General features: G+C 39.3%; 1 protein-coding gene across 1 annotated transcript in view; it reads left to right on the top strand.

Moving 5' to 3' along the window:
* MBP (myelin basic protein) overlaps positions 1–27,180 on the top strand; it is a 121,671-nt gene that overhangs the window by 38,318 nt on the left and 56,173 nt on the right. Inside the window, exon 3 of the mRNA XM_067290775.1 lies at positions 19,485–19,575. Coding sequence (XP_067146876.1) covers positions 19,485–19,575 — 91 coding nt within the window. The remainder of the gene's footprint in view (positions 1–19,484; positions 19,576–27,180) is intronic.

Raw genomic sequence — 27,180 nt, 5'->3', positions numbered from 1 at the left:
GTACCTCTAGGGGAGAAAGGTGCCTCTAGGGAAGAGCTTTGTCTAGTTTCCGTTATATTTGTGCAATGTCTGAAGGCTGCACTACCCAGTATATGAGCTATAGCAGAGAATCTGCTTGAGCGCTAACTTCTCTGAAGTTGTATGTGCCCCTTTTTTATGTTGAAATATTGGAAGGACAACAGCAGTGGAAGTTCTTTGTTCATGCACAATTTTTCTCTCTCCAGTTAAATTCTCTGCCTAGAGAAGCATTCAAGTCTAGCTGGGGTGAGTTTAATTTACACTTCCCTTCATGAGTTCTTCTGATTCTGGTTTACCTATAGAATTGAGGCATAAATTTCAGCCTTCGCAACACATATGCAGTAATGTAAAATTCTATTTATGTGCAGAGGGTTACTAAGTAACAGTTGCTGGGGGAAATGCAATCTTTAATTTCATGATGTCTGTGAACTTAAAAGTGCCAGCTAAGTACTGCAATAACACAGATTTTGCACATTAATGTAATGTGACTTAATGTGGGTTATGTGCGAGCAAAACCTTGGGGAAAACGGCAGCAGTGTAGTTTGAAGAGTCAGAGTCTTTCCACAGCCTGGTTTTATGGACAGGAGATGAAACACAGTTTTCCCCTTCTTCCTCCCTGAGCCACACCAGTAATTATGGACCCTGATATATATGAAGAATTCCATATGTAATCTATATCTTTTGCACATATGCCTTTCTTCAGGGTTAGTCACAAGACTCAGCCACAGTCTAGATCAGGTGTTGGTAATACAAGAAGTTTGCCTTGAGCTCTGTCTCCTCTAATAACTGTGTTTACCTCTAATTTTGCACAGGTTATCAGAGAATTTGTTTTTTCTAAGGACTTTATTTTCAAGGAATATTACTTCTAAAAGGTCGTGCGTCCAGCCTGAGATGAAGCTTATATATTGAAAAAGATTCTACCTAAGTGAACAATCTACCCTTTAAGTTGAATCTAGGATGACTTACAATAGAGATTTGAGCTGGAGTCCTATATTGGTAATTCAACAGCTCATGTTCACCAACGTATAATTCCTATAGCTTTTAACTGATTTCTCAGCTACACAGCTACTTTTCATCTGCAGATACTAGAAGAAAGTAGTGAGGGGGAGGGGCTTAATTATTGGAGGGAGGAGCAATTATTGGCATAGGAAGGTAAGATGAGTTTATTAGGCTGTGTGATTTACTAATAATAGACTATATAGAACTTCTTCACTGTAGCAGAGTTCTTGTATTAATTTTGTCAGAGGTTCATAGAAGGTGTGCAAAAATAAGTATTGATAAGTAGCTACTGCCACAGTCCTGTTACAATGGAGACATAGATACCTATAGGGCACATTTAGTCATTGGTTTCTCGGGTTTTTATATCTTGTTGTTTTAGCTGAATCCAGAGATGTTATTTGTTAATCACTGAAAAATGCATTGTAGCCGTGAGTTGATAACAAACATTATTTGCCTGGATTTTTCAGTGGCCAACGTTTGCAGCTGTCATGTCAATGGTATGATAACTTGTCAACCTTGCAAAATTCACTTTATCTATTCACAGATGGCAATTGATCTTTTTTCTTGCTACAGATGAGTTACAAAGGATAAAAGGATTAGTGATTTTACTGACAGCATCATCACTATAAAAGCTGGATGCATTGATTTTTGTGCCTAGGATTGTACATTCTCTTGACATTTTTGATAGGGTACAATTCTAAAGCACTGTCTGGTTGCATTTTTTGCTGTATTTGAGATAAGAATGTATCTGAGCTTTTTTTGTAGTCTGTCTTACAGTCCACTCAGTTTAGTTTTGAGGCCAGAAGCCTTTCCCTCTGGGGAGAAATCAGTCCTGAGTTCTTCACTGTTCAGGCACACTACTGTAACTCTCTGACCAGCTGTGACTGTTCAAGTGGTTTTAAACTGATGTATTAGCCACAGCTTTTCCCTTGGGAGGCTGTAGTCTCCTGTGACTGCAGTGACTCCAAGCAAAATATCTTTAGAGCCTACAGAAGGAACAAAGCAGAACAAGAAAAATACTTTCTCAACACAACTCTAAGTATATGTCTGTCCTGCTAAAATCCTTTCTTCTGCTATATGAGGGCTCATGTAGGTCTTTTCTCTCAAATGAACAAGTTTAGGAGAATTAGAATTAAACCTTTTTGCTACTACCTTTTTGCTACATTCTTCCTTTGCTACTTCAGTAGCTGTTTATCTGTTCCCAGCATAAGCAATACAGTCACTTACAGTCATTTAACTTTAATGGGTGTAAAAAGTAAACAAAAACATTAATATTCTGTTGCTATGTAGCATTGCTTCAGTTTAAGATATCATTCTATATAATTTCAGTTGGAAGGGGACTCTGGAGGTCATCTAGTCCAATCCCTGATCAGAGCAGGTCCAGTTGGGTCAGGTTGCTGAGGACCTTGTTCAGTTGAGTTTTGAGTATCTCCAGGCATGGATATTCCACAGCCTGTCTGGGCAACTTTTTCAGATATTTGATCATGCTCATGGTGAAAAAGTTTTTCCTGATGTCTAATCAGTGTTTTCTGTGGATCAACTTGCATCAGTTTGCCTCTTGTCTTATCACCATGCACCTTCAAGATGTATCTGGCTCCCTCTTTTCTGCATGCTCTCTTAGGTAGCTGAAGACAACAATAGATCTGTTAGCCTTTTCTTAGGCTGAACAAATCCAATTCTCTGTCTCTCCTCATGTGTCACGTCCTCCAGGCCCCTAACCATCTTGACAGCCCTCCATTGGACTTGATCTGGTATCTCAATGTCTGTCTTGTACTGTGGAGCCCAGAACTGGGCATGGTGCTTCAGATGTGGTCTCGCCAGAGCTGAATAGAGGGTGGTGATCACTCTACTTGACCTGCTGGCTACATTCATGCTAATACAGCCCCGTATGCAGTTGGCCATCTTTACCACAGGGGCATGTGGTTGGATCATGTCTAACTTTTTGATCCTCAGTTCCATTTCTGCAAAGCTGCTTTCTGGCCAGTTGATCCCCAGCCTGTATGGGTATGTGGGATATTCCCTTTCAGATGCAGGACTTTGCATTTGCCTTTACTGAACTTCATGAGGTTCTTGTCTGCCTATATCTCGAGCTGTCGAGGTCCCTCTGAATAGCAGCTCTGCCTTTCAATGAATTGACCAGTCCCCCAGTTCATTATAATCCAGGACTTTATTGAAGACATAAAATGCTATTGGCTCTAGTATTGATCCCTGAGGGCAGCAGCTAATAACTGGCTACTGATTGGACTTTGTGCTGCTGATCACAATGCTCTGAGCTCAGTGGTCCAACCAGTTCTCTACCCACCTTGCAGTCCACCTACCCAAACCTTATCTTCCTAATTTGGCTATAAGGGTGCAGTGGCAAACTGTGAAAGACTGTGTTAAAGGCCATTTTAATGTCAGGTTATATGACATCCATGGCTTTCCCCTTAGCCACAGAACCAGTCGTTTCATTGTAGAAGGTAATCAGGTTGGTCAGGCACAATTTGCCCTTGGTAAGTTCAGGCAGGCTATTCCCAATCACTTTCTTGTACATAATGTTCAGATTTTGGTGTGCTTTATCCATGGAAAACAGTTACCATTAAAACTTCTGTCTTCTGCCTGTGTTAAAAAGATAAAAACAGCTAATCATTTGAAATACTATGTATTAAGTATGGCTTTCATTTTATCAATACCTTATTGCCCTTTCATTTTAGATACAGAGGTTTCTGAGGACAGAATGTGCCCTATCTGGCCATCTTTTATACTTTATTAGAAGTAACTGCTGCATTTTGGGATAAATGACAAAAAATAGTGGAGATGAGTTGCTTTTCTCATATAGAGTCCTCTTTGTTTAAAGACAAATCCACATAAAGGAAAGAAGAGGCATAAAATGTACTTTCTAGTTGGATGATCATTCCTGCTTGCTTGAAATCTTCCTGCTAGAAAGATGGGCACGGATCACAACCTTATCCTCTACTCAAAGGCTTAGCAGCCTGTGTATGGTAACTGGCAGCTTTTTGACTAGGTAGTGTTGAGTGGTTACAGAAGAAAGGCAATGCTGGCTGACTAAGGTAACTTTTTAAATTATTATTATTAAATAAATGCTGAAAAAGAGGAAAGATTAGAAAATTAAGTACCAAAGGGAAAAAAGGTGGAAGTCAAGGGGGAGAAGAACAAGCACTCTTGTCTCGTTTGACATTGACCCCAGCAGTGAATAAAAGTGCTTGCGGGTAATGCTCTAGTCTCCCCCACAGAGCCGGGCACTCGCATAGATGGTGAGTATAAATGCTGCAAAAGAAGCACTTCTGTATACTGCAAGCAAAACAGAAAAAATAGCTCTCTCTTGATATGTATCTCTTGAATTTCAGCGTGATGCAGACATTTCTTCATTCCTGCCTCCCCCTGCCATGGTACTTTTCTTCTCTGAAGCTGTGCAGAGTTTGCATTAGAACTGCATTAATGAATCAAACTCTAGTAAAATTGAATCATCCTTTTAAATGTCAGTTTCTATTTGCTCTTTGGCTGCCTGAGTGCTAAGGTGGATGCTCACAGGTGTGGCCTCATTTCTGGATTACTGTTTCTCTTGTCTATACACGCACTTGAGACTTTCATTGCCATCACTTCCAGGATTTCTTTATAATAGTAGTACAGAGGATGGACTTTATTTTTTACAGTCAGTTGGAAATTTGTATTACCTGGTCTCTCAAATTTGTTTTTTGTTTGACTTTATGTATTTGGAAGATGGTAGTTAGAGCTGTTTGAGACAATTCTGTCCCTATAAGCTGCTCCATTTAATTTAAAAAAAAAAAAGGGGGGGGGGAGATGGGGAATACTCCTGAGGAAAAGATTGTGTATAGTATAGATGGCATATTTCTTCTTCAGGGATTAGATTATCTGCTCATGATTTTCAAAAGGTATGAGAGCAGACTTATGAAACTTCTATATTATGGAGCATATATCTTGTTTTATCAGACATCAGAAGACACTTTTGAAAACTGCTTTCTGATCATAGGGTGTTTTTTTTGGGGGGGGGTTTTAAAAGGAAGCGATTAGATCTGTAGGAAAACCTCACCTATTTCCAGGTGAGTAATTGTGTGTTTGCTGATGAATCAGGTGTCACCTGGGACTGAAGAGGCACTCCTAAGTGTGAAATCTGAGTGAGTCATTTCCTTGGGCTCTCAAATTTTGTCTTACCTCTGGCTCATTGTGGTAAGCAGAAATAGTTAACTAGAGGTGATTGTTTCTAAAAGTCAGGAATGTGTTAAACTCTAGATCAATAGGGGAAAAAATTAACATTTTATCTGTAGTCATTACATTTGAAATCACCAAGACGTGTTAAAAACTAGCAACATCACTTCACTAAAGTTCGAATAAATGCTAACAGGATTATATTTGTAAGTATTCACACCTGCATGTTATATTGTGTGCTGCATTAGTTAGGGCATAAATATGTTCCAGAAGAGGACACTGGTATCCAAAGCTGGCAGTGGAACTGGTATAACAAACTACTTAGTGGAGTGGTGGCCACAACTCCTGAAGTTCAAACCCTGTATGATGTCTAAAAGTCCCAGTAAGACCAGGTGCTCCGATCAGGTTTAAAATATATGCTAATTAAAGTGTATCTATTTCACAACTGTATAACTATTCTGGTATTGCTGCTGAATGAAACAACATATTTCATCTTCTAATGTGTAGCTTGTTTCCTGTTTTAGGGACCCTTTGTATACCAGTTGCATGGCAAGTAATGAAGTTGGCCTGTGCCATTCATTAATCTCTGTACCTCTTCTCTCTCCACCCAGCGGTCAGTGCAATTTGAATGTCAATTTAGACATTTAAACACTGACTGAACAGTTGCCTGAAAATGAACAATTAAAATGTCATTTCTCTGGATGCCTTTAGGTACCCAGAGGAATTGTTGTTTTTTTTCCCTCCCAAATAAGTTTTGCCTCTGAGACTTCACTGTAGCCTTCTGAGAAATGTGAAATTTTAGTTATTTAACACGCAGTTCAGTATTTCAGCTTATTAGCCATTCTTGCATGTATTGCAGTGGTCAGTTTTTCCCAAGATCGTATTGGTGCAGTTGTAACTCTGCACAGTAGTTTTTGTGAGAGAGCCAGTGTTGGTTTAAAGCATGGAGGAAAGCTTTGTTCTTCTGTACTGATTTTGCGAAACAAAGTAGCAGAATAAGAAGGAAAATAATGGGAAGAGATACCAGATTTTACATGATGCGTTGACATGATTCATTGACATAATACCATTTACACGTAGGTGGTTGACAAATTTTACTATGAAGGCATTCGCCTTTCTGAAAAAAACAGAGCAGGCTTTAGCGGTCAGCTTAGCAGAGCCTTTCACTGAGAGTCTCTGGAGTTCTCATCCTCACCCTGAGCTGCACCACAAAATTGATTGCTTCTGAAGCAGCTATCAAAGAAGAAAATACCAATTCATATGCAATGTCAGACTCCTAATCTCCTTAGACTCTTGCAAAAAGAGTGATCTGTGTGGGATGTGATTGGGTGTTTGCTAAGGACTTTGAGAGAACCTGTGCCATGTCTGAAGACAAGCTAGCCTCCAAATGATTCCAAAATTATAGTCTTTCTTAAAAAAACAATAAGCCATCATGATCTTAGTGCACATGAACCCTATAAAAGAGAAATGATCATCTTAGTGTATGGGTTTGCTCTTCAGTTTCGTTAAAACAGATACTGGAGGCTGAAACCAAACAAAGCAGTCAATGGTGGCAATTTCTATTTGTGTTGGGATCTTTTTTGTTTGTGTAGTTTTTTTTCTTGTTGTTGGAGTAGATTTGGGGGGGGGGTTAATTTTTGTGTGATTTTCCTGAGTTGTGTTGTATTGCTTTGATGTTAATTAGGTGTATATTTTTTTGTTACTAATTGTATATTTTATGACAGTCTTTCAGATGCCAGATTCAGTTTAGACGGTTTCTTGAAGAATGCCTGAAGCTAGAATATTTCGGAAATTAATCTTCTCTTTAGATTTTGTATTTTGTGGTTAATAAGGTACTTGTGAAAAGGGTCCTTCTTTTGTTCTTAAACTCCCTTAGGCAGAATCTTCAACTGAGTATAGTAGGCTTCCTGAAATTGCTTTTTTAATCTGATATTCAGATAAGTGTGCGTTTATACATTCAGTGTTTGTTCTTAGGTTCTAGGATGATTTTATTTTTTTTTCCCCCCTAAACATGTATGTAGGGTAAAAAAGAAGAAAATGATCAGTTTATTGGGAAGGAAGAAGCAGGAAAATAATCCAAAGCACATTAGTTGGTCAAAAAAATGAATACGAGCTCTAAGATTTTAGAACAACAATGTGGTACCAAGAAACTCCAAACAAGTGAAAAAATCCTAGATGTTTCTCTGTGTTCTAGTAAGTTGTTTCATTTAAATAGATGGCATGAATTAGTACTTGTTGCATCTACTGCTGATGCGTAATCTTATGATTATAGCTTTAAGGAATGGAACTAGTATCATTCTTTGAAGGTATGTGTATGTGTGTTAGTGGTAGTGCCAGAGGAATATAGTTGATTTTTGCTTTATTTACTGAATTTCTTTGAAGCAGAGAGAAACCTTTTATGCTAAAATGCTAAAAAAGAATAAAAATGGTTTGCGGGAACCGTTATTTGTGACACACACTTTCTTACTGAGTTACAGCTTTTTGATTTACAGGGGGAAAAAGACAGGTCCTACTTCAGGTAATGGCTTTCCTTTGCAATTTGTGCAGCACTGTGTTAGGTAACTAATGCCCCAAATCTCTGAAGTTGCTTCTCTTTCAAAGAAATACAAAGTGAAGATACCTAATTTGCCAGCAGTTATTGTTTTAAAAGTTTATTTATGCCCACTCTTATTTTGGAGGCCAGTCTGCCTGCATATCTCCCTTTAACAAATAGCGATTACAGGATTTAGATCCAAGTTCTTAAACCATCATATTTTGTTGATACAAGAAGTGGGAAAGCTTGATAATTTCCTAATTTAATTTTTTAATCTGTTTTCGTTGAAGATTTCCAAAGGTGACTGGTATTTGTAAGAACATCTGTTTTGCAGCGTGTCTTGTGAGGAATGAGAAAGGGAGATAACTTTTGATTTTTGAATATGTTGAAAAACGAATGCCTCTGAGGTGCCTTAATATGATTCTAAAAATTAATATCTATTTTCCATACTCTTAAATTCTAGGTCATTAGTTTAGATGAACATGCAATTACATTTTTTGCTGCCCCTCTTTAAAAAAGAGGGAGATTTGGACCCAGGGCATCGTGGAGAGGCTGCTGAGGCTTGTCCGGCCCTCGGGACTGTTGCCTCTGCCTCCCTTCCACGGGGGCACCAAAGCTCTCCTGGGAAACCAGCACCGCTGGTGCCTCTCCGAAGCGCCCCTGCAGCAAACGGGAGGGAGTAGAGGTCCGCGAGCAGTTGCAGGGCCGCGATCTCCTTGGGATTGCAGAGCCACAGTGGGGTGGCTCACACAACTGGGATGCTGCCCTGGCTGGATGTAGGCTTTTTTTTTAAGGAAGGACAGGCTGGGACAGCGAGGAGGGGGGGATAGATACAACAGATACACCAGACTGACTGCACAAAATCATTTCCCTAGTCTTGTTAGCCTTAGCCTGATCACTTCTCTGTCCCGAGGATTTAAGTATCAGTTTCCTAAGCCTTTCTGCAAAACCATATACTATTTAAGTGCTTCTTTTAAATTTACTTAATCAGGAGTTAAGTGGCATCATATCGGTGTTTGTTAGAATTACAATATAGTTTGTGTCTTTGCCCGTTTCCTTCAACTAAAATAAACTTACTTCCCTGCCAAATGTATTTCAAAACTGTTATCTAAAAAAAAATCTTTAGTTACCTTTTGAAAAGGGCATACCATGTTTTGATTGTTTTATGCATTTATTTACACTACTCATAGGACCGGTGTTGCTCCTGGGAACACAGTGTAATAAAATTCAAGTTTTTTATTTCAAGCTCCTGCATTTAATATTGGCCTATTTAAATCAAACAAGGGGAGAGGTTAAGCTTGCGTCATTCAGATTTGAAGTCCAGAATTTTCTGTCTTTCACGGATAGACTGTAATGTGCCATGGCTGTGTGCTTTGTGAACGGCAGCTAGTTCCATGGCTGCTTCTCGGCGCTGGCCCTCAGGGTTGCATCTGGAACCAAACCATGTGCAGAACAGCTCATTTCTCCCATTAAAACTGGTTGTGGGGCTGCGTGGTGAATGGGAGCTAGATCAGAGAGCTGATGTCATTCAGTTCTAGCCCCCTCTCTCGCTCTCTCTCTCCTCCCCCAATGTTATTCACAAGATTATTTTTGGCCCAACTCCAGTCCCTCATCCAGCTCACTCTGGGCCCTACAAGCAGTTGTGCGAGCCTGGTTTGAGGGAATGGTGGGGAGGTGGGAAACTGGCCTGGGAGATGGGACACTGAGGAGGAGTGCATGCTAATAGGAGCTGAAACTTTAATTTTTCCATGTTAAAATACTTTGCCTATTGGAAAAGACAAAAACAAACAAACAACCTCCCCTCCTCCCCCTCCGGCCCTCCCCTCCCTTTGAACAAGGTTTAAGAACCATTCAATTATTTTCTCTTATTAAGGTACAAAACCAAAAATCATTGGTCAGTTCTGTAGTAAAAACTTCCCTTGAAGCTACAGATCTTGTAGGTAAATATAATATATTTTAAGAAGAGGCAACTTTTATGCAAAATTTCCCTTAACTGTGACCTTTTTAAGTCACAAGAGTGAAGACTGCCAAGTGACCTCCAGCAGTGAAAATGATCTTTTTTTCCAAATCCCCTCTAATATTAACTGCTCTGTCTTTTAATTAAAATTCTTATTTTAATTGTTGGCAAATAAGTGTAAAGTCTGTTATTTATTTATTTATTTATTTTTGATACTGAAGCTATCTTGGTAGTTTTTAGGGAGTTAAAGAAATGCAATTTTGAATATAAAGTGCTTTTACATTGCAGCCTGTGAGCTTGCTTTCGTCATGGGCTAAGTATTGGCAAATTAAAATTGAATTAAATTCAGGAAGTTGAAAGTCCATTTTGCTGTGTAGTGGAAATTGTTTCAGGACATGTTTTCTACTCAAATTATCCTAAGCTCGGGGGAATTTTGTATTAGTCTAATGTATCGCTGTGAATAGAACAGTAAAAAAGGTCTCTAAAGTTGTCTGGTCTTTTTGCCTTTTTTAGTATCTATTTATATATATATCTATTTTTATTTAGTTCTGTTACTTAGTAGAGGAAGTCTTCAACTGCATGTAGAAATGATCCAGAAGTATGTGGTGGCGTATTTATGTTGAGCGCCGAAGAACTGGTTCTTTCATGGAATGGAATTGAGAATGAAATTCCAGGAGCAAAATCCAGCCTCTCTGAAACCAGGCTTGCTGCGGGGGAGCTGAACAGACCTAAATCGTTGCGCAAGGTGCTGATTTTCTGCTGTGCATGTTTAGGTGATGCTGCAGTTATGCTGCAGTTATTTGTAGCCCACATAGTCGTGTGCTTTCTGTTTTGCTGCTGGAGGCCTGTGGAGTCAAAAATGGACATTGATGCATGAAACCTTCCCTGTTTTCTCTTAACACAGGTCATGCTGGCTGCAGAATCAGGATGTCAGTTGTGTTGGTTTTTGTCAAAGGTATTTGTCTGCTCTAAATTGATCTGGAAAACCGCAAAAGCAAAAAGGCTTTTCCACCTGGAGGCCAAGAAGAGTAGTTTTGTTGTTGATAAGGTGGCAGACTGGACTGTTGCTGATAGTCTTGTATCATTCTTAGGCCTGATGCTTACAGTGGATATTTCTAAAATGCTTCATAGTAACTTTTATTTCTACGTAGGTTTTATTTGCTTGAGTACTTTAGGTCCACGCATGATATTTCACTGGAAATACCAACCAGGTGATTGGAGAAAGAAATTAATGTTTAATTCAACTGAATATTTGATTTTTACTCATTTAGGACACCCTGAGTGTCATCTTGATCCTGATGTACTGCAGGCATCCATTTGTGTGATCAAACAGGTTTGGACTTTTTCAGGCTTCATTTTCCTCCCCTCTCCTCCCCGTAAGTAGGAGGCAAATGCAGCATCATTAGAGCTGTTGGTCAGTAGTAGCTTGAGAAAGGGCTGTACTCTCTCTCCTCTGAATATCATGACATCAGGTAACCTCAGTGCTGAATCATTGTTTTGAATGATGAAGTGTCCCCAGCTTGCTTCCTTACGGCCAGCCACTTCTGTGCACAGTTTCCCCATAGGGAAGGGTTATCTCGGTGCCTTTGCTTCCCAGGCTGCTCAGTGTGGCTTTGCAAAGGCACACGCGAAACTGTGCCACGCAGCTCCCGGCAGGAACCCTTGCCCTGCTGCTTCCAGGCAAGTTGGTGCCTCTGCCAAGTGCCCTGCTGTCCCATTACAAACCACTGTCTGTACCATGTGCAAGCCATTACCATTGTGCTGCGCTTTGAAAATTGCCATTCCCTTTTCTCTCCTCTCTTCCTGTGGTTAAAAGGAGCAGATCAACAGCTCTGCTGCCACGGCCAGTCCTGTATAGTCACCTGTGGAGAACTCTAGGCTGATGAGCATCTCTGGTAAATACGCAGTGACAAGAGTTTCATCCTTGGTTCGTTACGAGCTGCCAAACTCATATCCGTGTTGCGAGAAGTTCATTGTAGGAGATTGAAAGGCAAATTTTGCCTGAAAAACAATATTTTTAATCTTGTATTCCTGACTAGTGAATACCTAGCCTACACTTTTTAAAATCATCCTAGGCTTGGTTGTTTTGCTCAAACTATTGTGCATCATTCTGTAGCTAGTAGTTAGTTTTTTGGCTCACTGTCCTGCTTTACATAGGACGGATGCTTAGATGACCATTTTTTATCACTTTCTGATGTATCAGATATCCATACAGATTATTTTTAATCAATTTGCTGGAATATATTGATGGATTTACTAGTAAAAAGAAACAGGATTTCTTTATTGTATTTATTTATTTATTACCACCCCTCAGACCTCAGGTTGTGGCATTTTGAAAATTAGTAGTCTGTTGGATTTAGACACTTCCCTTGTTCAATGTATTTGTGAAGCCGTTAAGAGATATGCTGAGAGAGTTGAGGCTGCAGCATCAACATTGTGTTTATGACTTAAACCACATCCTTTTCATCAAAAATTAGAGTGAAATATTTGTACTTCCTTAGCATGTAGCTAAAATGAGAGTAAATTCGCAAAGACTCAGTGTAGGTAGGATAAAGGTGATGAGTGGACTAGGAAAGCATCAGTATTGATAACTATTACTCTTCAGCCTACTCTGGACGATCTGCTTAAACACCTTTGGTAAAAGACGTGTTACTGCACTTGATGTCCAAATTGCTTATTTTTGGTTTCCTCATAGATTCATTGCATCGAGAGCTGCGTCCATGAATGTGCCTACCAGAAGCTTTTCACAGTGGCGCTGTAGAAAAATGCCTAGGTTCAGAGCAGAGGAGCTCATGTGCTTTAATAATGTTAGTTTCAGGTCAAGTGTTGCAGAGACTATCAAAACTCAGTTAATTTCCAAGTACAGTTTTAGATCCTTGCTTTGATCTGCACTGTCTTGTATGGTATGTGCCACTGCACTTACTGTACATCTTATGTGTTGTTGCTCTTCATAATCAGGGTGGGATTGGTAGAGGAAATAGCAGTTCATATCTCTGCCTGAACTTGTCTGAATTTTATGTGATTCAGGTTTCCTGTGTATGGTTTCAGCATTGGTGTGTACAGAGTGAGAGTCATGATGGGATTCTTGCTTCAGATTAAAAATATTGGCCTAAAGCATATTTTTATGTTGTCTTAACTTGTTTTGCAAATTCCGTGTTGTTTTATGGGAACTCCTGATTCTCTTGATGTCTTAGAGTGCATACAGAGCAACAGGTCACTCGCATAGCTTTTCCCTTCCCTCTACCCCTATGCAGAGGATACTCTGGTTTTTTTTTCTTCCTCCCTCCCTCCCTCCCTCCTTCCCTCTCTCTCCAGTTCATAGTATTCATGGGAAAATCTGTAGAAATTAAAGTTGAACCGAGAAGTTAATGTCTGCAAGAAAATTGAAGACTGGTTGCGGTTAGCTTGTTTAAAAGAGTTATTTTATTTATCTGAAAATTATTGCAAAATTTTTGAAACTTTTACCTGCCGGGTGGGGAATTAACTGACATGGGTCCCCTGCAACATTTTCAAGAACTTGAAGAAATAACCTGAGTCCAGCCTGCAGTCTGGACTAACTGTGCTCCAAATGATGACTGTAATCTTTCTCAAGAGAGTGAAAACTAAACTGTCTGATATTGTTAAAATTCACCATTCAGGATCTGTGTAAAAAATATGGTAACATGTATAATGAGTTCCAGTACTAATGGAAATGAGAATGAAAAATCTCCCCAGTTAAGAGGAATTACTGACAGAGTTCAGGAACATAAGTTTGCGCTCTCATTGATGCAGGTGCAAGGAGATTGCTGGCCCCCTGAAGAAGACCAGCTAGTGTTCTGCGAATTCTTGCTGCTAATCAGGATCATCAACAAGATCTGTTGGGTTGTGTTAAGCTCTGCCTGTAAAATTCCTCATAGTGAACAGAGGCTAAACACTTTGAGACTGATGGGAGTCTTTGAGAAGAAAATAACAAGGAACTTTCCTGAAATTCATTCTAATGACTTGCAAGATAGCAAAGCTGTTAGTATTTGATCTTGGGGTGCAGAATACAAGAATGGCAATAGTGGCAAAGAAAATTATTACTGTTAAGAATGGCTTATCCCCTGTAGCGCCTGCTAAATAACGCCTGTATTCAGTATCCAGAGAAATGGTCATGCATTTCGACTCTTACTGGTATGCACCTCTTTATCATGCTGCTGTCACACTTTGAAGGAGCACATAACCATGATTTAAAGGGGTGTGTGTGTGTGTGTGTGTGTGTGTATGTATATATGTTTTTTTTTCTCTAGAACTTTGTGGAAGGTCACTTAGCTCTGTTGACAGGAGGCAACACATATAATATCCCAGAGGTGTGCTATTGCCTTGAACATCCTATGTGCATTGTGTGACTATTAAACGAAAGGCAGCTGTATGTTACGTAACTTAAGTGGATATCACTACAGAATTGGAAGATTAGGAATGTTTTGCTGAGTTCTCCAGCTGAGGCTAGAGTTGTGTGAGCTATTGCTATGGACACAATTTAGATTATTGCCTTCAACGGTTTATCTTTTTTGTGTTCTTCCAGCATGGAGGTGTATTGCCCCTCAGATCTGGTTTTGTCCACTCACTGGTGACTTTTGATTGTCTTTTGAGGTGGATTTCTGTTATTTATCTTAAATAATTTTACAGATCTAGTATAGAGGAGGAATCAAATGTTTTATCATGATATTAGTTCTGCTAGGTCTTGTGGAGTTGAGTGCAAGGAAGGTAACCTGGTATGGACAGTAATGGATGAATAAAAGAAGGAAATGGATAAATACTGCCAAAGCAATAGCTCATGTATTTGCAGCATGTGATGTTTTGTCACAATCAGAACTTTTGATTTCAGTGTGGTACTTTTCTGAAGATAAAGGGAAATTTAAGTGTATTTTCATTTGTTCCTTTGGGATGGAGCAACAGCTAAATGTGCTAAGTACGTAAATAAGAAAATGAAAATGTTGCTAGATTGTAAATGACAGGAATGAAAGCACAGACAGTACAAATACTATTGCTTCAAATTTAGTGGTCTTTTGGATATAACATTAATCTTTCTAGAATACTTAACTGATTTCTGATGAAAAGTTTTGACTTTCCTTTGTTTTTTTTCTTTGTAAAATCAAGTTATTGAGTATTAGTTCTATGGTTAAAGGAGAGGAAACAAGCCCTTCCTAACAAGGATGCAAATATGGCAATGTAGTTAAAAAGTTAGCTTGAATATTCCAGAGTACAACTTTGCACTTCCAAGTCTGCATGTTTTCTTGAGGAAATCGGCTTCAGTAAATGTAATATGTTTCACTGCAGTTTCTAACCTGGCCTGTTATTGTAGTGTCTGCAAAATACTTCTCTTTGCAACTCTGCATTTCTTATTATTTGCCTTTGAGGTAAAGATTCTATAAATAGGCACTGATAACAACAAAACATAAATAGCCTTGCTGCTTGAACTAATTTGTGTATATATAGCCAAAACGGGCTTTTGATATTGCTATTAGTTTGTTGCAAATATTTTAGTAGCTGCCAATTATTCATACATTTACATATCAAAATTTTTAAACGGGATATGGAGATTGTGGTGTTCACTTGATGCATAATGGGGTATGAATATAATGGAAAATGGGTAAAGTGGGTCATGAGGAAATAGTTGCTTCAATGGGAAACTGGTCCAAAAGTGGGTTGTAAAATGCAGTTTTTGTTTTTATCAATGATGAGTCAAGAGCAGCTGTATATATACATATGCACATATATACAACTGCAGTATATATATGCACCTCTTATTTTATAATTGCTTTATAATACAAAAGGATCCCAGTATTTTTAGATTGCAAGATCCAACTGTGACCACCTATTATGTTACATTAGATGCTGACCTGGTCCTTCAGCTATTTACAGCCTTTTGGAACAGGAGTGGCATGATTACCAAAGCACATTGGAGCCATGTTTCTTATGTGAATGGTCTGCGCACTAGGTGGTTTCCCTTTCGGTGTCAGAGCACCAGCAGAACAGAGCACATCCTCCTCACTTTCTTTGAAGTACAGGTCTGAGGCGTTAGTTCAGATAAGTGAGCATATTCAAAATTCTTATCCTTAGGAAGCTTCACTCTAATTCCAGTTTGAAGCTATTTTAATGGTGTTCAAGGAGATGCTTTGTGGAGAGAGATACTTTCTGTGCATTTAGGCCTATATAATTTTTATATCATGCTAAAATCAAGTACCTTCTATAGTTCTTGGAAATTGATGCTGAAAAATAAATCTATTTCGTCCTTCACTTCTGAAACTACATTGGGTGCTCAGCCAGAAAGACCTGTAAGGAATTACATTTAAGATGATATGCACAAAGGGCCTTTATTTTATTAAGAGCCACAAGCACTTTATAACTGTGGATAAAGAATCCCTCTTGGCACAGCTCAGACAGTGTAAGGGAATATGTTTTCACCTTTTTTGTTCATTGCTTAGAAGGATTGAGAGGCATTTTTAGGACCCTGGAAAAAAGAATTAAACAATGGACCAAACCTGACTTTTAAAATGCTGCTTATTATAAAAGAAATCATTTTTAAAGCATCTGGATCATTGATTGGTTCTTGCAGTGATTTTTCTTGTACTATATTCTGTTTGTTAATATAAATGTTAGATATGTCAGTAATAAAATGGCATGTAAAATTTTTAGTGTAAATAAAAAAGCAAAAGAAACCTTTTTAAAATCTACTTTTTTGTGTAAGAAGCCATGCCAGGTGGTTTTACATCCAACTATATGCTATCTTGCTTAAAACTTACATTCTCACACAGCTTTCCTGCCAGCATCTCAGAGCTGCCATCCGTCCATACCAACGTTGTGGTTTATCCGGGGAGCAGACAGCACAACTGCTGTGTAGTCTTCCTCAGTATTTTAACTCAGACTAAAACACCTCGGGACTCAGTCTTTCTAATTTCCCTGAGACTGCCAAAAGCATGTTTTTAAAGTATTGGAATGCAGACATCACCCTAGTAAGGACTTGAAGTGACAATTCATTTCACATGCACCACTGAATATCTGCTGGATAGTGTTTTTTTACTACTGCTCTTGCAGCAGCAGATTACAGATTCTTTGAGCCACTTTCCAAGTGTAATAAGACAGATTAACAGGGAATAGCAGCCCCTCTCCTCCTGCACCACCAATTTTACAATACACTAAATACTATGGAACCCATCTGAAAATGGAGCTACCAAGTGCTATCTTTATACAAGCGAGAATAATAGCTCTGATGAGGAACTGCCCCCTTCATCATGAAAAGCCCTGAACATCTAACAGTATGAAGCCCTGATCATCTTAACAGTATGAGTTTGTCTCCTTGGTGATGCCACAGTTTTTAGTGGCATTTTGCTTTGGAATTGACTCACTTCCCTGTATCAGGTGGCCAGTTTTGCTTATTTCAGAGTGGAAGGCTGTTCTCCATCTCTTCCTACAAAGAAGAGTTAATTGAGTTGACTTTCATTGTAGCGCAAACTAAAAAGACTGGAGATCCCACCTTTTAATTTGTAGCTTACTGGTCACTCTACTTGCAAGTTGTTCTGAAAGCCAGTACAGACACTGTGGACCTTGGCATGTGCCTCAAGTGTGCATGGACAGCACCTAACACATTGCAAACTTGGTGGCTCCGCAATTAACAGAAGATAGCTGTGGAAAGAGGACTTGACTTGAAGTATCTGCGCTGCTTATGAAGTTGTTTACCTAAAGCACTTGTCTCCCAGTACAGCCACTGCTGTTTTTGACTGGGTCCTTCCATCTTCCTGAGAGACAGTAGCTCACCCAAATTGAGGTGAGCGTCTGCTAAAACTGACTCTCCTCGGCTTTGGGTGTTTCATAATGGATGGATTGTCTTCATGTGATGTTCAGTTTGGTACCTTGAGGAAATGCAGAACCCCTTCTCTTCTGCATTTGTTTTGTCCTCGGAAGCACATTTTCTCACCTTTCCTCTTCTCTCTTCTTTCTCTAACTCCTTCTGCTCCTGCATGGCACCAGTAGGCTTTGTAGGTCTTACTTTCATTTTTTTCTGTCTAAAACTTGCCGTCTTGCTTTGAATCTTGAATTTCGTGCCCAGGGATTGACTCCTGTGTTCCATAGGGAGGTTGGCAGACTCAGTCAAACTGCTTTCTTGTATCTTCTGTGCAGTTGTTAAAAAGGAGAAATAAGAGATCATTTACTGTTTGGAAATGTGCTACAGTTCTGAGGGCAAAACTGGTAATTTCTGTAGAAAGACTGTGTAGCAGCAATTTTTTTGACTCTGTGCTTTACAGGTTAGGTTTTCTTCAGATGTTCCTAGCTAGAGGATGAAATGCTTTGAATTCTGGCAATTCAAGTCCTGAAGCTGTTCATGTAAACTCTAGGCCCAGTGTTACAGTACATAGCTAACTAGTAGATTTGTTTCAGAAATAAGTAAATTCTTGTACTTCAAATGGTAAGGTTAAAGATTGGAAGAAAGCTGCTTCTAAAGAAAAACAGCTGTCTCTAGCTCTCTTACCTGTACCCTGTAAGAAGAAATATATGTGCACTGTCTTCTGATCTCTTGGTTTACTAAGTCAACAACGGAAGATGTTAATAGAAAGAAAAGAGAAGAAGGAAAGAAAATGAAATATGCGAAGGAAAGGTGGAAACTTAGAAGTCTGTCCTGTTTTTTTAAGATCTTGCTCTTATTCTAGCTAGTTTAGATGTCCCTTACAGTCTTGCATCTTATGTGTTCTAGTGCTGTTGTAGTGTGGTTTAATATAAAGGGCGGTAATATGGGCTAAACAAGAGTGTAAATTGTAAACTGCTCTCTTTTATACTCATTGTTACTAGTTGAGACTCGGTGAGACACAGCAGTAAGGGTGGTATGGCACTGAATGTGGGGAAAGCTTGTATTACAGAACTTGCTGTCACTGAAGAAGTTATTAAACTAATCCCAAGTGGAAAATCTTAAACAAGTTCACATATCAAATGTTTAATTTAGCTTTGCTAAATGAATATTACTTGAGATTTTTCTGAAGTGTTTAGAAATACTAGTTCCACTGTGGTTAAAAAGAGAAAATCAGTTAAAAATAGGTTGGACTTGGTCTTCCCTGATAACAGTGTTTTTTGAAGGGCCTTGGTCTTTGGTGTTGGGCAGGCCACATGGGGAACTTGAAGTCAGTGAGAATTTTGCCACTGACATCAAACTGATCAGAATTTCACTTGAGCTCTCTCTCCAGTGAGTTTAATGAATGGACAAGAAAAACAAACTTAGTAGACAAATACCTAAGCAAGATGTCAAAGGCACACGTCTTGGCTATACCTTAGGTTTTTTAGATATATATTTTTTCCTCCCATGTCCAAGTTATTCACTGTTCTCTTGCATCACTTTGTTAGTATCCCAGTGCCAGTCTCATCTATTTATTTTTCACAGAAAAGAGAGGAAAATTATTTATGTTCTAGGACATAGCCATGCTTAGCAAGTGGGAGGATTTTTATTTAAATTAAAATGAAGTAGAGGTGTGAGGAAGTTATTGGTGAAAAGTTCCATAATGACGCAGCAGAGAAAATGCATAGATATGGACTTATGAACAAATGACTGGAAAGTAGAAAAAAAGAGAAACAAAAGTCAGATTAAAATGAACTCAGTAAAATCAGTGTTCTTTGAGTATTTTCCATCTTTATTTTGCAAAAAACACATACATATGAAAGAGTAAAGAAACCTACACCCTCTATGACAGTGCTTCAGTATTTTTTAAGACGATACAGCTTCCATAATTAAGAAGTTTGAAGGATGTTTTGAGTTGATGAATTGAAAAAGATGGACCTAATCTAAAGAAATGTTTGTTATTACAGAATGCTGAAACCAAGGTGGAAGAAGCAGCTAAAGAGAGTCCAACAGCAGTCAGAGTAACACAGCAGTCTTCAGAGGATAATGAAGTATTTGGTAAGTTATACAAACCACTGGAAAATGTTATTTAATCTGTTAAATCCTACTGAACAACTGATTTAACAGAAAAGATAGTTCCTCTCAAAATCCTTATGATGTATTTAGCTTTCATGTTGGTGCACAGCATTCAGTTATGGGCACTGCGGTTCCAGAAAGATAAGGAAAGGTAGAGGCTGAGAGGAAAACAGAGAGAGGGATCAAAGGTCTAAAGTGTTTCATCTCTGAAGAAGGATTTGTGGTTTGTTACCATAAAGAGGAGAGATTGAATGCAAGTCTTCAGCAAAAACAAAGATGTATGCAGTGAGAGGGAAAATGAACTTCTCTGTCCATGAAGGGTAGGACAAGAAGTGTTTAAATTGCAGAAGGAAAGATAAGTTTAAATGTTGGGAAGGATAATCCTTAAAAAAAACAAACAAACAAAAACATTGGGATGCGTTATCTGGAAAGTGTGAATCTTCATCATTGTGGGCCTTTTAAAAACAGGGTAGACAAAAACTGTCTGAATTGATACAGATGTAGTTTGTTTTGTGGCTGATGGATAGACTAGATGACCTTTGAGGGTGTTTGGAGGCCTAGATTTTAGATGAGCTCCTTTCAGTAGTTTTCTGAATTTTTTTTTTTATAGTTTTTTTGGGGTTGTTTTATTATTTGATCTGAAGGGTGTAAGTAGCTCTTTCTTTGACGTTAAGATCTGGAAAAGTGGAAGGGAACCTTTATCACTCCACCTCTATGTTGATTTTATGCTAGTGTAACTCCACTGAAAAACAATAGTCTAAAGAGAGAGGAGAGGGCAAGTCTGAAGGTTTATCAGTTAATGTAGTATTTGGCTCCATTATGTTTTGAAGCAGAAACTTTAGATCTGCATAAATCACGTGGATTTTATTAAGACTGACTAGCTTAAAGACTTGTGGATGATTCAACTAATTATGAGTACAGTAAGCTTTTTTTTTTCTTCAAGGTATATAAGGAATGGAGTCTGAATAATTATGTCTCTTACTGCAGGTGGAAACAATGCGTGTGACTGTTTAAACCTGTAGTGGATAAAACTAGCTTTCCTCTTTGAGTTAATGTCGTGTGATTGGCGCGTGAACCTGAATTCCTGGTGTGAATATTTCCAACATTGGTCATGTAATGCCAGTGTCTGAAGAATCCCCAAAAGTGGACTTAAGAACCAGGTTTCAACTTCATGAATTTAGTGGTGAGGGAGGGGCCTATCACCTGATTTCCTCTATGTCTGTTCACAAATTATTTGCAGTAGATGCAGTGCTACTGGTTATAGAGGTCTGTGGCAATGTAAAATGTTTCTGTCCTTTCTCAGTTCAGCTCTCTAGTGTTCTTCCCGTGGGAGCAACAAAGCAAGGAGAGCTCAGTCTGCCTCTTCCTACCAGCAAAATCTCAGCCTTATAAACAAGACCTTGGAAGTTGACCTTTCCTCTGTTCTGATCATTAGCCCCAAATAGCAGTGAACTAAACTAGTAACTTATCAAACCTGTGGCCCATACGGGTACTGGGAAGTAACAAAAAAAATAGGAATTAAAAAAAGCAACAACATAAAGCTCACTATTGATAGGCTTAAATTCACTATCCAGTGATCCATACCCTTCCTACTAATTCTTTTTTAAAAAAAATTAAGGTTGATATTCACTGTACTAAATGTCCCTTAAAGTTAATAATTTACTAACAATTTGCTACAAATCTCCGTGTACCAAATCTGTGAACTGAACTGCTTATCTAAGATAAGCCAATGATCAACCTTTGCTAACTTGGCACTGCAAAATTCCTTTCCAACTCCAAAAACAATCGGAGTATAGCATCTTAAATCAACTCTTTTATCACTTCACAAATTGCAATGTGGTTGGTTTGGTTTGGTTTTTAGGTCAGATCAAAACTGGAAAGAAAGAAAAGGAAATATGGGGCAAATGGAGTCTCTTTTCACTCTGCTCAAGTGAAGAAGTCAGTGTCCTGGAGTTGTAAAAAAAACAATCACTTTATAGTGTGAGGCTCCCTGAGAGTCAGGGAGGAAATTTTGACATATACAAGTTTTTATGTCTCTAAGAATTGCAGTGTTGTATATCCCTGCTCTTCCCAGCACTTCTTGGCAATATCTTAGAGGTTCATATCCATCTCTTGAGGAATAAATGATCAAAAGTTTAAAACCTCTTTCCCTGGGTGAGGTATTTGTTATCCTGAGATTTAAATGATTAGATTACAGACCCTGCTCAGTTATTTTCCCTCTGGCTTGCTCTGTTTCAAGCCGTCCTTCATTTCTTCCTCCTTTCCTTCTCCCCAGTGATGTTAATTATAATGAGCATCAAGCATGCACCAGGAGTTGGTAAATTTATAGCTTCAACTTTGACTAGAATCCCTCTTCTGAAAATTTTCGGTAGTCTCCAGTGAGTGGGTGCAGCGCCAGGCTCCCGTTTTCACATAGATCGCTCTCTTCCCTGCTTTATTTATTTATTTTCTCACAAAGATCACTTTCTCCAGCTTTCGCTGGCCAATGCCACCCCCTGCAGAAAGGCTGGCACAGCAAGCAAAGCAATTCGTGCCTGAGGCAGTGGCTGAGCCCTCCTAGCGCCTTGGGTGGCCTTTTGCTTTCCTCCCTCGGGCGCTGCCGGGTGCCGGAGGCGCAGCTGGGTCAGAAGAGGCAGGTCCCCCGAAACCGCTGGCTGTCCCTCTTCGCCGAGCCGCCCGGTGGCAGCAGCTGCCTGCCCCTCGCAGCCCCGGGAGCTCCTGGGCTGCCGGGATTCGTGGCTTTTTAACAAAGGATGCGGAAACCTCTGGCTTTGCTCTGGTCTCTCCAAGACTAGTATTATCTCGGACCAGGCAACAGCAGGATTTATCGGGAGAAGGGAACTTTCTGCACTGTCGATAACCTCGAATAGATGCAATTGCACAGAGAATTTTGAGGGAGCTGTGCTATTTGAATGCTTAAATATTTCTTTTGGAAACATTTGCTCCCAGAGGGAGCGTGGTTTCTGCAGTCCTCACCGTGCTTGCCCCCAAAACCACATCCAACTGTATTACTAACTGAAAATGTTCTGGTGATAAAGGGCCAAGTGGGACTATCTCATGTTTCCTAGACCCGTTAGTGCGCTTTGTGCTCCTTGTTAGTGCTCCTAACAGGTAAGGATTGCTCCTCTGCTGTGGAGGGCCCTTTGTGTGTGAACGCAAACGTCTTCACATTTTCTTCTGCTTGAAATGAGTTGGAGTTGGGAATTAACGCTACAGAGGCTTTCTTGCCTTTTTCTTTAATATTCATTTTTGTACTGGAGTAGGGCTGAAACGTCCCCATCAGCAATGGGGCCACACTGTACCAGGCACTTCTCAAAGACACAGGTGTGTCCTGTGTTTGAGAGAGCTAATTGTCAAAGGCGATGAACTTCTTAGAAGATGTGAGGCAGAACAATATGGGAGAGAAAAGAGAATCTAGCCTATACAGTAATGGTATGTGCAACTATGAAATTCTGAATTAACAAGTTTTGTTTATCCTTTGAAAGGATTTTTCTTACAATACCCAACAGAGTGCTGTTGTCTGTTATATACTGAATATGCATGTATGATGAAGAACTATAACATCTTGCTTGCTACAGGCTTTTGTTGAATTCGCACACAATTAACATGGTTTCCATTGCTTTATCAGTATGTAATCATAAAAGGATTGAGAATGACAACTTACTCCAGGGAAGATAAAAGTGATGCTGGGGAGAGTGCTATGCATTTAGAGAAACAGACCAGGAGGAGACTGCTGGCCTTACTTTCGAAGATAATTTTCAGAAGTTTATTTTGATCCATTGCTACTCCACAACTGTGAGGCAAAATCAGTGGGCCCAAATGCCTGTCATTTTGACTGGGAGATTGGACCGACCTTTGATACAATCCCATATTCCATTCAGTGGGACAAAAGCAGATTTTTATAGATACTTTTCTCCATTGGCTTGAACTAGCATAAAATTACAAGTAAGGAAAATTCTGTGTGGGGGAACTATAATGTGTTGACAACATACTTTCCTTTCTAGTTGGAAAGAAGAGTCAAAGTGTACTAGCTTTTCCAGATGTGATAAGCCTTGCCATTCTGAAACAGGAGAGTTTCATTTCTACTTAGTTCAGTACTATAATTGTATCTGTGGAAGTGGCCATGGTTCTTCATGGTTTAGTGTTTTCCAGTGATCTGTGCTGCATGGCTGGAGTTGCAATATTTTAAGGGTTTTTTTTAAATAAAAAAAGGTAAAAATGAATGTTCTCCTTTAAAAAAAAATAATTGTAACTTTTTTTTCCCTCTTTCATTTAAGCGGGTGGTAGGTGCTGTTGTGAGTGTGACAAAGCACCACTGTGAACCCAGCCCCATCATTCTGCCAATTCACAGTACTGGGGAGATCTTAAGATACTTGTTGTATGCAAAACTCAGGGATATGGCTAGAAACTGTACATACAGTGCAATTTCACAAGTGCGCTTGGGCTGAGAGGCTCAGCAACTGGCTGTAAAGAGGAGGCAAATAATACTAGCGGTTGGCTGGAGAGGGGACCCTGGTTTATTGCTTATGCTGAGGCCTCCTGCTGTGTCTTATGCACGATGTCCCATGGTCAGGTGCATAACCCTATGCAGGCTGAGGTACTCCTATCGTGTGGTGTCAATCTGTTATGTTTTGACAGCTAAAGTTGTTGTTGCTGTTGGCCTTAGCATGGTAGGACAATGGTAGCCCCGGTTGCTGCAGTCCCACTGCTGTTCACACCTAGCAGTTCTTTGGATGCTGTATACCAGGTTTGGGTTCTTTTAGTTCAATGGGGATTTAATGATGGTATATCAAGCATATTCTCCCAAAGCAATAGATAATGATCTCTTTACAAATTAACAAGTGGCTGTATAGAATGTTCTTGCAAGGTGGGAATGTATATAATTATGTATAAGATCTGTATGTATTTCACTTTTTTTTTTTTTTTTTATTCTCTTTTCCCCTTGGTTCTTACTTAAACGGAGAGGGCAGAACGCAAAAGGATGAGGGGGAAGGAATTTTAACAGCTCCCCTAGTTGCACAGTCTCTTTACGCGGAGAGGGTGTGGTGTTGGTACAAACTGTCTAAAAGCTGAGGGTTACTGTAGTTCAGTGACCTTCTTACTGGGAAGTGTCTCTTCTCATTCTAAACACGATCAATCGTGGGACAGAAGCTATGGCTTTAATGCAAAATAATGGCAAGCTGGCACAAAAAAATCAATCCAGTGAGACATCAGATTATCTAAAATAGATGTTATTACCATGGTGCAATTATTCTCTCTTGCATGAGAGGGAAATGGGGCAATTTAGTCTTCTATAATTTTTCATTATAGGCTAAGTAGTGATTCTGGTTTTCCAATTGTCCACACATTTCTACTTTCCTTCACCTGCTTTTTCCCTTCCCAGTTTGTTATAAGACTTTATGAAAGCTGTCATTGTGGTTAAAGTTTGGCCTGCCTGCTTCCATCCAGAGGCCACTGGTTTATGAAAGTTGCACCAGAAAGCCAGGACTAATTTTCAGAGGTGGAAGGAATAGATTTACATTTCAACAAAAAACTGTTTGGCATTTTTTGTACAGTTGTTAGAACTCAGAAGTAGGTCATCTGTACTGCTCAACCTTTCTCTTTTAGTGCTGTTTTTATGTTCACCGTAAGTTGGGTTTTTTTGTTTGTTTTTTTTTCCTTCTGGGGAGAGGGATGAAATTCTGTTCTTACAAGTGCTCGTGTATCATAAAATGCTTTGTGCAAACTGGATGTAGGGAGTCTCGCCCAATTTTCATATGGCCAAGAGAAGCCAAGGACTAGAGAACTGTTGTGGTGGAAGGAGACCCACAGGATTTCAGGGATAGCAGCTGGCTGACTGGATTTTTATTAGTTTAGGGTTTGAGGCTTTTTATAAAGTATAGCTATTTGCATGTTTGATGTTAATTTAGTGGTTTGTTTGGTTATGGCTCATGTGACTGCTCAATTTCATGGAGAGTATGTGTACATAGTGTGTGGTAGATCACATACCTAATGGGTCAGCTTTTTTTTTTTTTTTTTTTTTAACAATAGTGTTCTGACTTTTTTTTTCTGGAAGCCATTTGATATTTTAATAATAGTGGTAGCTTTTGGACGTCTCACTAGCTAATATGCCAATACACTTAATGTAGTGCTCTACAATAGCATTTGAACCTATAGGATGACTATTAGCATGGCACTAATTGTTGCTGCAAAATTAGTGCATAAGCACTAGGGGCATTTTAACAAGTCTGATCTAGTATGATTTTTTTTTTCCTTTTCTTTCTTTTTTTTTTCCCCCCCAACTTCACCACACACAAGCTGCATGCATAACAGGTTTGGGGTTTTTCCCTCTTTCATGTACTGGAGTTACTGCTAGATTTGTCAGCATAGGCAGGGACCTGAGCCAAAGATGCCTGTATTTTCAGCAGGGCAGGGCTGGCTGGCTGTGCTCAAGTGTAATACTGAGCACCATAACAATAGAATAAATGACTTGTTCATTATTTTAATATGTACAGTGTACAGGATCTGCTGTAATTTTTCCTCTTGTTTATTTAGTATGAGTGAGTCTGTATGCGAGGCTGGGGAAAAGCACAATAGGCACTTAACTTGTATTGTTATCCAGCACACACATTGTAGCTGATTGTATAAGTTAGGATGGCTAAGCGTGGCCTAGTGTCACATGCTGCTGTGTTATGATTATGAGCCTTTTGGCTAATTAGCTAACCATGAAAACAAGTTACTCCTTTCCCAGTGTATTTTACCCTCTTTGTCCTGTGAGCAGGCTTCAGCCCAAGCGTATTCTGTCTGCACAGCAGACACAGGCTCCTTAGTGTTCTCCTTCACTGATCCTTATGTACCAGCCAGTTTGCTTAAGGCGTGATTTTATCTGTATATGAATTAGAAGTGCTTCTGAAAGATCTTTATTTTGGGGAAAGTAGATGGGATATTGCTGTTGTCGCATTTCCAGTTTTGTTGAAGCTGAATAAACGCTCGGTTCTGGTTTGAGTGAAATAAAGAGCAGAATACTCCACTGTGGGCTAATGGCTGTTCTATCATGTTAGCTGAAACAGATGTTGTCATTAAAGTTTAATTATGATGTGACTCACTCCTTAACCAATGGCTAGAAGAAAACAAGAGTGAGTTATTGTACAATCTGTTATGATAATATGTGCCTGGAAACACCAGCTGAGATTGATAATCCTTTGTGTCTTAAAAGGAGTATTAAAGCCACCTCTTTTGGCTTCCTGCGTAACAAGAATTACGGAATTTTTTTGGTGATTCCTGGATCAAATCCATAATCACTGATTTGAACTGAAATAATGCCATGTTGTAAGAATTGTATAAATATAATGGATTCTCCACAGGCTTTCAGTAGTCAAGTTATCCTGATAAAAATAGACATGTCTGAACTGATGATCTAAATAGACTGTACCCCATAAGTACCTCTGAGTACCTCTGATTGCGAGGCCAGACCCCATCAGGCAACCCACAGCACAAATCCTGATTGAGATCGCAACCCGAATTGTTTGCTCTCTGGATGCAAAAGCTGGACCCTGGGGAGGGGGCAGGGAGGAAGGGAGCGCAGAGGTAAATATCTTTGCCTGCGGA

Source organism: Apteryx mantelli, chromosome 2, assembly GCF_036417845.1.
Source record: "Apteryx mantelli isolate bAptMan1 chromosome 2, bAptMan1.hap1, whole genome shotgun sequence".
Lineage (NCBI taxonomy): Eukaryota > Metazoa > Chordata > Aves > Apterygiformes > Apterygidae > Apteryx > Apteryx mantelli.
This window is presented reverse-complemented; position numbering and strand designations above follow the sequence as displayed.